Source organism: Oncorhynchus kisutch, linkage group LG9 (genome assembly GCF_002021735.2).
Source record: "Oncorhynchus kisutch isolate 150728-3 linkage group LG9, Okis_V2, whole genome shotgun sequence".
Classification (NCBI taxonomy): Eukaryota; Metazoa; Chordata; class Actinopteri; order Salmoniformes; family Salmonidae; genus Oncorhynchus; species Oncorhynchus kisutch.
Genome location: NC_034182.2, coordinates 8915040 through 8929152, shown reverse-complemented (window position 1 = coordinate 8929152; position 14113 = coordinate 8915040). Strand labels below are relative to the sequence as shown.

Genomic DNA, 14113 nt, shown 5'->3' with positions numbered 1-14113 from the left:
CATGCATCTAACTGACACGGCACAAGGCATTGGCATACTCAGCACTTTCAATGTAACCTACTGTATGTGACGTTACATGCTTCCGATTTTCCTGGGTTATAGCCTAAAAGATGTTGACAACATGGTGTTGAAAATCAAATGGTGCGTAAGTTAGCCTATAGGTTGAAGGCAAATAAACAGCAATGGTATTGCCCATTGTAACCACTCACTAAGGTATTTAAACCACACATATAATTGTGTTAATACAACTCATATTAGTAGGTGTCCGGTAGCTAGTCCTATTTTGACAAGCGAGCAAAATAGTTGGTCAACTCAACCAGACCCTTGTGGCGACGCAACATTGCGCGCTGGTAACATTGTTTCTAGTCATTTCAAATCGGCATTTCAGTAGCCATTCTGATGGATAGTGTGCTTGTAAACCTACATGAAGCCACAACATTTGGCTACTTACCAAAAACGATGTACGTTGTTTCTACCTGACTTCCACACCTCGATGGGCGCTTCCTCGGAGGCCGGATGCCCGTCTTTCCACCCACCCGTAAAAAAACAGTTCGTCTACGTCTTGCTTTTCTCTTGCTCACATTATTCCGTACAGAATGTTCTCACTTGAACACCGTATTCAAAGTTCAAATGATACAAAATTACAGACCAGATTCCCGAAAGCTCACTTCTATGACGAGCAGGGAGCTTATGGGGAGTGAGAACGGATTGTGTCCGTGGATGAACCGGTAGAGGTGCAAACTGTGGCTGCCCACATTCTGACGCCTCCGCCTATGCTGCTGCTGACACGGAGAGAGAGGGGGGAAATAAACTGAATGCGATTGGTGGCCGCATACCAGCAGCACCAATATGGCCCTTCATTCAATGAGTAGTTTTGTAGCGCCTCCTGCAGTAGGCTTAGTACACAGATACATCTTAGCCGACATTCTCTGACAACAAGGCCTATTAATCAGTGGTGCAAACTACTTAGTAAAAATACTTTTAAGTACTTCTGAGTACTTTTGGGGGGTATCTGTACTGTACTTTACTTTACTATTTATATTTTTGACTACCTTTACTTCACTACATTTCTAAAGAAAAGAATACACTTTTTACTCCATACATTTTCCCTGACACCCAAAAGTACTCATTACATTTTGAATGCTTAGCAGGACAGTCAAATTGTCTGTTTTCACGCACTAATTAAGGAAACATCACTGGTCATCCTTATTGCCTCTGATCTGGCAGACTAAACACACATGCTTCATCTGTAAATTTTGTCTGAGTGTTGGTGTACCCTTGGCTATCCATACATTAAAAATACAAGAAGATGTTGCAATCTGGTTTGCTTAATATAAGTAATTTGAAATTATTTATACTTTCACTTTTGATACTTTAGAATATTTAAAACAAAATTATTTTATACTTTTACTCAAGTAGTATTTCACTGGGGGACTTTCACTTTTACTTGAGTCATTTTCTATTAAGGTATCTTTACTTTTACTCAAGTATGGCAATTGTGTACTTTTTCCACTCCTGCTATTAATTGATTAACTCTTGGAATTGGATTGGGCCATTTGATTTTGGAAGCATGCATGGATCGATCTACTTAGGCTAAGGGAATTCATTCTCACTTGAGTCTGCGCCTGTTGATTTCTGTCCCCTAATAGTTTATTCAATATTTAAGCCATATCTTTTGATCTCTGTCCCCTAATAGTTTATTCAATATTTAGGCTATATCTGTTGATCTCTGTCCCATAATAGTTTATTCAATATTTAGGCTATATCTGTTGATCTCTGTCCCATAATAGTTTATTCAATATTTAGGCTATATCTGTTGATTTCTGTCCCATAATAGTTCATTCAATTATAAGGCTATATCTGTTGCATGTTTTGTAAGTTTGTCACGAAGATGCTCTGTTTTCTTTTATTCTCTCATGTCTTGTGGGCATATGCGGATGGTTGCCATCGGACAGGATTGAGGAGTGGTATTTAGTGTTTTGTGTCCAATTATTTATTTCCTTGTTTGTTGTTGTTGTTGACCATGACTGAAATGAGCTCTGCGGCCAGGCTGAAATGAGGGAAAGCTTCCATTCAATTAATAGTGTGTGTGTGTGTGTGTTTGGTTTTACTATCCTTGTGGGGACCAAAAGGGTTACAATTAGGGTTCAGTTTAGGGTTAGGTTTTTTGTTGTTGTGTGTATTAAGGTAAGGGTTAGGTTAAGGGTTAGATGTAAGGGAAAATAGGATATTGAATGGGACTCAATTGTTTTTACCCCAAAAGAAAAGTACAACAAACGTGTGTGTGTGTGTGTGTGTGTGTGTGTGTGTGTGTGTGTGTGTGTGTGTGTGTGTGTGTGTGTGTGTGTGTGTGTGTGTGTGTGTGTGTGTGTGTGTGTGTGTGCGCATCTGTCAATGTCCTTCTCTATCACGTTTAAGGTAAGACCCAGATGCAGACTGTGTCAAAGTAACAATGTTTATTACAACAACAGGGGCAAAGGTATAGGATGGCAGTCAGGGTCAGGTCAGGCAGAGGTCGGTAATTCAGAGTAGTGGGGCAAAGGTGCAGGACGGCAGGCAAGCTCAGGGTCAGGGCAGGCAGAAGGGTCAAAACCAGCAAAACCTATAAAACAGGAACCAAGACAGGAGCAAGGGGAAACGCTGGAAGGTTCTACAAACGAAACAAAGAGAACACAGGTATAAATACACAGAGGATAATGGGGAAGATGGGTGACACCTGGAGACAATCACAAGACAGGTGAAACAGATCAGGGTGTGACATTCTCACTTGTGAACCTTGACCTAGTTGGAGAGTAGCCTACACCAGCAGCATAGGTCTACATAACAGTGGGCATATGGCTGTCTGCGCATCGAAGGGAATACACAATAAAACATATATTCTTGCAAAATGTCTGGAGCGGCAGACAGACTGAAATTGGTCGTGAATCATCTCGATCGACCATCTTCTTTTGTTGTATCCTTTTCAACTGTTTTACTGTAATTGTCAGGCTTTTTCAGAGCAAACTGAGCATTGGAAGTGGAACTATAACATTGCAAAATGTATTTCTTTTCTGTAAATGTGTTCATTTATGCATATAAACTACATTATCTTATAGCCTATGAATGCGTAAAACGCCCGCTTGTATAGTCTAACTATTAGGCTATAGCTTATTCACAATTTAATTTGTTGTTATAATTAACGGTATAACATAGCTTACATAAATGTGTAATAGCTACAAATAACAATTTTGTTGTAGGAAATAATTCATATATGGCCTTAATTCATTGCATAAAGCAAGCATCAACCTCTGGCAAAAACGTTGCCTACTATCAACCACAAGCACTGAGGTACAGTAAGTGACACATCAATCTCCTATTTGTGCTGCTTTTGACCATGTCAATGGCCTTATATCAGGACAGTCTAAAAGTACAGATATTGACCCTTGCCCTACTTACTGTGCACATTACACAATGCTGAGATCATCTCAGTAGTTCATTCAACTTTGAGTTACCATCACTCTGAGTCTAATAAGCGTTTATCACACTGTCATTCACTTGCTGTATCCAGGTATTCCTTTGACAATGATCTGCTGAGCACTGAGCAGAGAATCTCCTATGAGGAGGATGGCTTTCTTCTTATCAAGGGCCTGGTGTCTGGGGAGCACATTGACAGATTCAGGTAAGGCCACAACACCATGAGAGAGACAACAGAAAAGGTCTCAGATGTTACTGAAAGGATAACACTAGATAAACAAAAAACAGGCGTCTAACGTAGAATGCTCAATGATAAAAGTAGAAAAAGACCACAGAAGAGAAAAATGCCTGAAGATCACTTCACTTGACTGTCTCCACCAGCGCTTCAATATGTCCCCTGTCTTTGACCCCACATGCAGCATGGTTCACCAGCAGAACACTAGAACACTGCTCCTCTGTACCAGAGACACATGGCTTTACCAGCTGGGCTTAATTAGTGATGCTACACTGAACAAGGACTGAGTTTGTGTGTGTGTGTGTGTGTGGCAGGGCGGCGTTTGAGCGGATATTCCGTCGGGAGGTGCAGGTCCCGGGGCTGGTGGTGATGAGGGACGTGTCCATCGCCAAGTCAGAGTTCATCCCTGACCAGAAGGCCATCTCCAAGCTGCAGGAAGAGCCTGAGTTATTCCGCTACTGTAGCCTGGAACCAGGTACACACACTGCATGGACACACACCCACGCATCCGGACTGCATCAGATCTCATAGTTTCCCTTCGAAATTCGACATCTTTTGGATTAACAGCTATTTTTGATGGATTAATTATTCATTGCGGCTTGGTAGAGCATTGGGAGCTGCCGTAGCGCAGTGGTCTGAGCAGCGCGCTTCGTCCCCGAGCATCACAAGTTCGCGCCGAGGAAGGCATACATATGTTTTTAGGACCTTTTCAAACGTCCGAAATCAAAGTGTATTTCTAGTGATCAGGCTGACACGGACGCATTCATTCACACGCACGCACGCACACACACACACACACACACACACACACTCTCTCTCTCAAGCACACACACACACTCTCAAGCACACACACTCTCTCTCAAGCACACACACACACTCTCTCTCAAGCACACACACACACACTCTCTCTCAAGCTCAACACACACGTTCTTCTTACAGTCTTTCTGTCCTTTATTTCTTTATTATTTCACTTGTCTTTGTCGTTCTCATATCCTGCATTCAAATCAAATCAAAGTGTATTTGTCACGTGCGCAGAATACAAGCCCTTAACCAACAGTGCAGTTCCTAAGTAAAAAATAGGTATTAGGTAAACAATAGATAAGAAAAATTCAATAAAAATAAAAACAGTAAAAAATAACGGTAGTGAGGCAATATACAGGTGGTACCTGTACAGAGGCAATATACAGGTGGTACCTGTACAGAGTCAATATACAGGTGGTACCTGTACAGAGTCAATATACAGGTGGTACCTGTACAGAGTCAATATACAGGTGGTACCTGTACAGAGTCAATATACAGGTGGTACCTGTACAGAGTCAATATACAGGTGGTACCTGTACAGAGGCAATATACAGGTGGTACCTGTACAGAGTCAATATACAGGTGGTACCTGTACAGAGTCAATATACAGGTGGTACCTGTACAGAGGCAATATACAGGTGGTACCTGTACAGAGTCAATATACAGGTGGTACCTGTACAGAGTCAATATACAGGTGGTACCTGTACAGAGGCAATATACAGGTGGTACCTGTACAGAGGCAATATACAGGTGGTACCTGTACAGAGGCAATATACAGGTGGTACCTGTACAGAGGCAATATACAGGTGGTACCTGTACAGAGGCAATATACAGGTGGTACCTGTACAGAGTCAATATACAGGTGGTACCTGTACAGAGTCAATATACAGGTGGTACCTGTACAGAGGCAATATACAGGTGGTACCTGTACAGAGTCAATATACAGGTGGTACCTGTACAGAGTCAATATACAGGTGGTACCTGTACAGAGTCAATATACAGGTGGTACCTGTACAGAGGCAATATACAGGTGGTACCTGTACAGAGTCAATATACAGGTGGTACCTGTACAGAGGCAATATACAGGTGGTACCTGTACAGAGGCAATATACAGGTGGTAGCTGTACAGAGGCAATATACAGGTGGTACCTGTACAGAGGCAATATACAGGTGGTACCTGTACAGAGGCAATATACAGGTGGTACCTGTACAGAGTCAATATACAGGTGGTACCTGTACAGAGGCAATATACAGGTGGTACCTGTACAGAGTCAATATACAGGTGGTACCTGTACAGAGTCAATATACAGGTGGTACCTGTACAGAGGCAATATACAGGTGGTACCTGTACAGAGGCAATATACAGGTGGTACCTGTACAGAGGCAATATACAGGTGGTACCTGTACAGAGTCAATATACAGGTGGTACCTGTACAGAGTCAATATACAGGTGGTACCTGTACAGAGGCAATATACAGGTGGTACCTGTACAGAGGCAATATACAGGTGGTACCTGTACAGAGGCAATATACAGGTGGTACCTGTACAGAGGCAATATACAGGTGGTACCTGTACAGAGTCAATATACAGGTGGTACCTGTACAGAGTCAATATACAGGTGGTACCTGTACAGAGGCAATATACAGGTGGTACCTGTACAGAGGCAATATACAGGTGGTACCTGTACAGAGGCAATATACAGGTGGTACCTGTACAGAGGCAATATACAGGTGGTACCTGTACAGAGGCAATATACAGGTGGTACCTGTACAGAGTCAATATACAGGTGGTACCTGTACAGAGGCAATATACAGGTGGTACCTGTACAGAGGCAATATACAGGTGGTACCTGTACAGAGTCAATATACAGGTGGTACCTGTACAGAGGCAATATACAGGTGGTACCTGTACAGAGGCAATATACAGGTGGTACCTGTACAGAGGCAATATACAGGTGGTACCTGTACAGAGTCAATATACAGGTGGTACCTGTACAGAGGCAATATACAGGTGGTACCTGTACAGAGGCAATATACAGGTGGTACCTGTACAGAGGCAATATACAGGTGGTACCTGTACAGAGTCAATATACAGGTGGTACCTGTACAGAGGCAATATACAGGTGGTACCTGTACAGAGGCAATATACAGGTGGTACCTGTACAGAGGCAATATACAGGTGGTACCTGTACAGAGTCAATATACAGGTGGTACCTGTACAGAGTCAATATACAGGTGGTACCTGTACAGAGGCAATATACAGGTGGTACCTGTACAGAGGCAATATACAGGTGGTAGCTGTACAGAGGCAATATACAGGTGGTACCTGTACAGAGTCAATATACAGGTGGTACCTGTACAGAGGCAATATACAGGTGGTACCTGTACAGAGGCAATATACAGGTGGTACCTGTACAGAGGCAATATACAGGTGGTACCTGTACAGAGTCAATGTGTGGGTGCACCTGTTAGTCGGGCTATTTGAGGTAATATGTACATGTAGGATTAGTTCAAGGGACTATGCAAAGATGATTAACAGAGAGTAGCAGCAGGGTGAAAGAGGGGTTGGCGGAACACAATGCATAATCCGGGTAGCCATTTGATTAGCTGTTCAGGAGTATTATGGCTTGGGGTTAAAAGCTGTTGAGAATCCTTTTGGTACCTCTTGCCATGTGGTAGCAGAGAGAACAGTCTATGACTGGGGTGGCTGGAGTCTTTGACAATTTTGAGGGCCTTCCTCTGACACCACCTGGTATAGAGGTCCTGGATGGCAGGTAGCTTAGCCCCAGTGATGGTCGGTGCCGTACGCACTACCCTCTGTAGTGTCTTGCTGTCGAAGGCTGAGCAGTTGCCGTACCAGGCAGTGATGCAACCACTCAACCGCTCTCAATGTTGCAGCTGTAGAACCTTTTGAGGATCTGAGGACCCATGACAAATCTTTTTAGTTTCCTGAGGGGGAATAGGCTTTGTCGTGCCCTCTTCACGATTGTCTTGGTGTGTTTGGACCATTCTAGTTTGTTAGTGATGTGGACGCCAAGGAACTTGAAGCTCTCAACCTGCTCCACTACAGCCCGGTCGATGAGAATGGGGGCGTGCTCGGTCCTCCTTTTCCTGTAGTCCACAATCATCTCCTTTGTCTTGATTACGTTGAGGGATAGGTTGTTATTCTGGCACCACCCGGCCAGGTCTCTGACCTCATCCCTATAGGCTGTCTCGTCGTTGTCAGTGATCAGGCGTGTCATCTGCAAACTTAATGATGTGGTGGAGTCGTGCCTGGCCATGCAGTAGTGGGTGAACAGGGAGTACAGGAGGGGACTGTACACGCACCCTTGAGTGGCTCCAGTGTTGAGGATCAGCGTGACAGATGTGTTGTTACCTGCCCTTACCACCTGGGGACGGCCTGTCAGGAAGTTCAGGATCAAGTTGCAGAGGGAGGTGTTTAGTCCCAGGATCCTTAGCTTAGTGATGAGCTTTGAGGGCACTATGGTGTTGAACGCTGAGCCGTAGTCAATGAATACCTGTCACGCCCTGGCCATAGAGAGGCTTTTTATTCTCTATTTTGGTTAGGCCAGGGTGTGACTAGGGTGGGCATTCTATGTCCTTTTTTCTATGTTTTTCTATTTCTATGTGTTTGGCCGGGTGTGGTTCTCAATCAGAGGCCGCTGTCTATCGTTGTCTCTGATTGAGAACCATACTTAGGTACCCTTTTCCCCCACCTGTTTTGTGGGAAGTTAACTTTGTAGTTGTTCAGGGCACATAGCCCAAAGCGTCACAGTTGATTTGTTGTTATTTGAGCGGTATGCAAATTGGAGTGAGTCTAGGGTTTCTGGGATAATTGTGTTAATGTGAGCCATGACCAGCCTATCACAGCACTTCATGGCTACAGACGTGAATGCTATGGCTCGATAGTCATTTAGGCAGGTTACCTTAGTGTTCTTGGGCACAGGGACTATGGTGGTCTGCTTGAAATATGTTGGTGTTACAGCCTCAATCAGTGACATGTTGAAAATGTCAGTGAAGACACTTGCCATTTGGTCAGCACATGCCCGGAGCACCCGTCTAGGTAATCCGTCTGGCCCAGCGGCCTTGTGATTGTTTTAAGGTCTTACTGACGTCGGCTACGGAGAGCGTGATCACACAGTCGTCCAGAACAGCTGATGCTCTCATGCATGCCTCAATGTTGCTTGCCTCGACGCGAACATATAAGTTATTTAGCTCGTCTGGTAGGCTTGTGTCACTGGGCAGCTCGCAGCTGTGCTTCCATTTGTAGTCTGTAATAGTTTGCAGGCTCTGCCACATCCAATGAGCGTCGGAGCTGATGTAGTATGATTCAATTTTAGTCCTGTATTGGAGCTTTGCCTTTTTGATGATTCGTCAGAGGGCGTACCAGGATTTCTTCTAAGCGTCCGGGATAGAGTCCCGCTCCTTGAAGGTGGCAGCTCTAACCTTTAGTTCAGTGAGGATGTTGCCTGTAATCCATGGCTTCTGGTTGGGGTATGTACGTACAGTCACTGTGGGGATGAAGTCATCGATGCACTTATTTATGAAGCCAGTGACTGATGTGGTGTAGCTTAGCATCTGCGTCATCTGACCACTTATTTATTGACCGAGTCACTTGTGCTTCCTGCTTTAGTTTTCGCTCGTAAACAGGAATCAGGAGGATGGAATTATGGTCAGATTTGCCAAATGGGGGGGTGAGGGAGAGCTTTGTATGCGTCTCTGTGTGTGGTGTTAAGGTGGTCTAGAGTTTATTTTCCCTCTGGTTGCATATTTAACATGCTGATAGAAATTAGGTAAGACTGAATTCATTTTTCCTGCATTAAAGTCCCCGGCCAGTAGGAGTGCCAACCTGGGTGGGCGTTTTCCTGTTTGCTTATTTCCTTATACAGCTGACTGAGTACGGTCTTAGTGCCAGCATCCGTCTGTGGTGGTAAATAAACAGCCACGAAAAATATAGATGAAAACTGTCTTGGCAAATAGTGTGGTCTACAGCTTATCATGAGATACTCAGGTGAGCAAAATCTAGAGACTTCCTTAAATTTCATGCGCCAGCTGTTGTTTACAAATATACACAGACCGCCTCCCCTTGTTTTATCTAGCCGGTGCAGGGTATATCATGCCAGCTGAATGTTATCCATGTCATCACTCAGCCACGATTCGGTGAAACATAAGATATTACAGTTTTTGATGTCCCGTTGGTAGGATATTCATGATCATACCTCGTCTAATTTATTGTCAAATGATTGTACGTCGGCAAGTAATATTGATGGAAAGGGCAGAATTCCCACTCGTCGTCGGCGGATCCTTACAAGGCACACCGCCCTGTGTCCTCTATACCTGCGTCTCTTTCTCCTGCCAATGACGGGGATATTGGCCTTGTCGAGTGTCTGAAGTACATCCTGTGTGTCCTGCTTTTTGAAGAAAATATCTTTGGCTGATCTGATGTGAGTGATCGCTGTCTTGATATCCAGAAGCTCTTTTTGCGGTAAGATACGGTGGCAGAAATATTATGTACAAAATAAGTTACAAATAACACGAAAAAAACCCACATAATAGCACAATTGGTTAGGCGCCTGTAAAACGGTTGCCATTTCTTCCGGCACCATCTGAGCACTATTATGTGCTCTGTCCGGGGGGTGTCCTCGGATGGGGCCACAGTGTCTCCTGACCCCTCCTGTCTCAGCCTCCAGTATTTATGCTGCAGTAGTTTGTGTCGGGGGGCTGGGGTCAGTTTGTTATATCTGGAGTACTTCTCCTGTCCTATTCGGTGTCCTGTGTGAATCTAAGTGTGCGTTCTCTAATTCTCTCCTTCTCTCTTTCTTTCTCTCTCTCGGAGGACCTGAGCCCTAGGACCATGCCCCAGGACTACCTGACATGATGACTCCTTGCTGTCCCCAGTCCACCTGGCCATGCTGCTGCTCCAGTTTCAACTTCCACCTGACTGTGCTGCTGCTCTAGTTTCAACTGTTCTGCCTTATTATTATTCGACCATGCTGGTCATTTATGAACATTTGAACATCTTGGCCATGTTCTGTTATAATCTCCACCCGGCACAGCCAGAAGAGGACTGGCCACCCCACATAGCCTGGTTCCTCTCTAGGTTTCTTCCTAGGTATTGGCCTTTCTAGGGAGTTTTTCCTAGCCACCGTGCTTCTACACCTGCATTGCTTGCTGTTTGGGGTTTTAGGCTGGGTTTCTGTACAGCACTTTGAGATATCAGCTGATGTACGAAGGGCTATATAAATAAATTTGATTTGATATGTGGAGTGTTTCACTGGTCCAACATCATGGCCATGCACACCATGCTGATCAACAAGCCCTCAGACACAGGTCTGAACTCTAACCCCTGACCTTCAACCCCTAACACTGACCCTTATCCAGAAAGACACACATAGACACACCTTCTAGAGAGTGAAAACAGGGAGTCTGTCTATTTAATATATGTTTATTTGTGTGTGTGATCTAGCTCAGGTAATAAGACATCTCGTCACTCCATGCACCAGGACCTGCATTATTTTCCACTCTGTCCGGCGGACCGTATTGTGTGGTCCTGGACCGCCATGGAGAAGGTTCACTCCCTGGTGGTCCTTCCTGGTTCTCACCATGGCACCCTCAAAGAACACGACTACCCAGAGTGGGAGGTAGTACACACACAGCTGCATCCTCAACAAGCATGACTACCCCCACTAGATCTTGTGACATCACTTCCCTTTCCTCTTCCTCGGGGCGGGGTCAATAAGATGTACCACGGTGTCCGTGACTATGACCCCAATCATCCCAGGGTGCACCTGGAGATGGAGAAAGGAGACAGTGTTCTTCCACCCTCTATTGATTCATGGATCTGAAATGAACCAGAAGCAGGGCTTCCGCAAGGTAACACACTCACCACTGAAAAACGCTCTGGAAGCCATATATACCTAACCATTCTAGGATCCATAAATCATGGAAGTGTGTGTGGGTGTAGGCCATCCCCTGCCACTATGCCGGAGCTAACTGCTACTCCATTGACGCGAGGGGAACCACCCAGGAGAACATAGGGAAGGAGGTGTACGAGATCGCAGCAAGCAAATATGCTGTTGATGACGCCACATTCGAGGTACATCACATCTCTGCAGGAGTGACACAGTATACATCAAACACATTGTTAATAAACTGTGTGTAACAGTGTGCTGTGTCTAACACTGTCTGTTGCATGTGTTATAGGATACCTGGGCTGTAAGGGGCTGTCTGGTGCAAGGGGATAGGACCAATCTGTGAGAGAGCCCGCCCACCGCAGTGTGACGGTCACTCACCAGTAACAACCTACCAATCAAAGGAGATTGAAAAAAGTTGACAAATCCACCAGCCAATAAACTGAGTCTCAGTGACAGGAGTCATTTATTCATTGGGCGAGAGAGAGTGTCCAAGTGTCCAGTCAGGGATGTTTTCCGGGTGTGTTCAACATATTAAACTAAATGGATGTTAATTGCACAGTTAAACATTGATTGATGTAATCATCTTCTGCCTAACAATAAAGTACTTACTGTGTGGTGGACTGAAGTGAGAGGAGCAGAGGTAGAATGTGTGAGAGAGAGAGAGAGAGAGCGTGATAGACTGGGAGAAAGAGAGTGTATATGAAAGAGATGAGTGGATGAAGGTGAATAGCAGGCTATTGCTGTTATGAATATGGGTGTGTTTTAGTTCACTTTGGAAACCAGGTACTCAGGGTGTCGCTTTGTAGACCAGTCCACCATGAAATACCAGTAACCTTGATGCCTCAATATAACAGAATCCTAGTTGTATTTTACATCCCCGCCTTAACAATCAAATCTATGCTGCTTTTAATGAGTTTGTAATGAGTACTTATGTTTAAAAATGGTTTGAAAATTAGTTTATGTGATTTCCTTTCATTATTGTCGATGTAACTAACAATAAACAGACTCAGAATCAATTGCTTTACTCTCTTTATCATCTGTTCCTTGGAGTTCTAGTGAGGATGGTGATATTCTAATGAGGAGGGTGAGATTCTAATGAGGATGGTGAGATTCTAATGAGGAGGGTGAGATTCTAATGAGGAGGGTGAGATACTCTTTTGGTTTCCTCACTCCTTTGTGCCACATCCCAGACACACACACCACCTCAGAGACCATTCTTGATCCCCTAAATCTGATGTGTTTTACCTAAACTTCCCCTTCCCCCTCGACCCAATCTGCTTTCCAGACACACTCCCAGCCAGCTCCTCCCCCCGGCCCCAGGCCTCATGAATATTCAGCGGCTAAAGCTCTGTGAAATCTCCATCACCTTGGAGACACGTACAATCCCAGTGTCCCACCTTGTCCCAGATCCAGACACAGTGTTGGGGGGAGGTAGAGTTCTTAGAATAGTGAGGGGGGGGGGGGGGATGGAACAAAAAGGACCATTTAAAGACAGAGAAAGAGCATTACAATTAAGATGGATAGCATCCAAGTCCAATTTCCATATACACCACCAGTCTGGATACCAGGCAAGTGATAGGATCTACATATGTGTGAAGGAAAGAGAGTTTATGTGTGTGAGGCGAGTGTTTCCCCTGTGTTTTCAAACGGAGGCTGAGATGTTTCCTGACTAGGGCTGGTACCTCTCCTGTGGAACCAAAGAAAACACCTAAGGGCTGCGTGTGTACCTCTCCTGTGGAACCAAAGAAAACACCTAAGGGCTGGGTGTGTGTGTGTGCCGTGCCACGCGCGTCTGTGTGTCCTGGAAAGGAGAACAGCCATTCCATTCAGAGTCTACCGTTTAATCACAGACACCATACATGATATCCTACCAACCCTACACATGTAATTCAGTGTCAAAATCAATACCCACAAACCTCATACTCTTTTCATGATCACACACACACACACACACACACACACACACACACACACACACACACACACACACACACACACACACACACACACACACACACACACACACACACACACACACACACACACACACACACACACACATCTCTAAGGCACTAATTCACTCAGATAAACAGAAGCCAAGGACAGACTCCTCTGCCCAGTTTCCTATGGAGAGAATCTTAAAGAGAGCTCATAGACAACTGCATGTGTTTATGTAAATGCATGAACAGTCCTCAAGGTGGAGTTAATGCATTGTAAACTGGATGATGACTTCTGCAGTATTTGTGGAGGTGGTCTGGCTGTTTGTCATTATTGTGGCTACATAGATACTGAAGGTAGATTCCTTTTAGAGGAAAGAAGAAAAAATACTGAACTTCACCTTGAAGCTTGAATGTGAAACAGTAAAAAGTTATTCAGCTTTTCCCCCTCAGGAGGCTGAAAAGATTTGGCATGGGCCCTCAGATCCCCAAAAGGTTATACAGCTGCACCATTTGAGAGCATCTTGACTGGCTGCATCAGCACTTCCCCACACGGAAAAGATATAAAAGAATTTAACGAGATTCTTATCTGTTCTACCTGGAACTTGTCAGTAATACATATGGCATCAAATACACTAACAAGATTCATAGACTTCTATGGGTGGTTAACATTTAGACAACAGAAATGTTACATGTATTATATATAAAAAACATACAACAGACATGTCAGCTAAGCCTTCTAAGTTCTCATATATATGGGACATACACATTTCA

At 44.4% G+C, this 14113-nt stretch overlaps 2 protein-coding genes across 3 annotated transcripts in view; one reads left to right on the top strand and one right to left on the bottom strand.

Annotated features, from left to right (window-relative positions):
* The window catches only part of LOC109879959 (cyclin-dependent kinase 17), a 35558-nt gene extending 34744 nt beyond the window's left edge, over positions 1-814 (bottom strand). For both annotated transcript variants that reach the window (XM_031831792.1, XM_020472165.2), the window contains exon 1: positions 452-814. The gene's annotated coding sequence lies outside the window, so the exon portion shown is untranslated. The remainder of the gene's footprint in view (positions 1-451) is intronic.
* A 2436-nt stretch (positions 815-3250) lies between these two features.
* Positions 3251-12418, top strand: LOC109879966 (phytanoyl-CoA dioxygenase, peroxisomal-like). Its single transcript, XM_020472173.1, has 7 exons — positions 3251-3327; positions 3548-3658; positions 4003-4163; positions 10955-11129; positions 11229-11361; positions 11453-11584; positions 11692-12418. Exons 1-7 carry the CDS (start codon positions 3251-3253, stop codon positions 11743-11745), a joined length of 843 nt encoding a protein of 280 aa, XP_020327762.1. The 3' UTR covers positions 11746-12418.
* The last annotated feature ends 1695 nt before the right edge of the window (positions 12419-14113 follow it).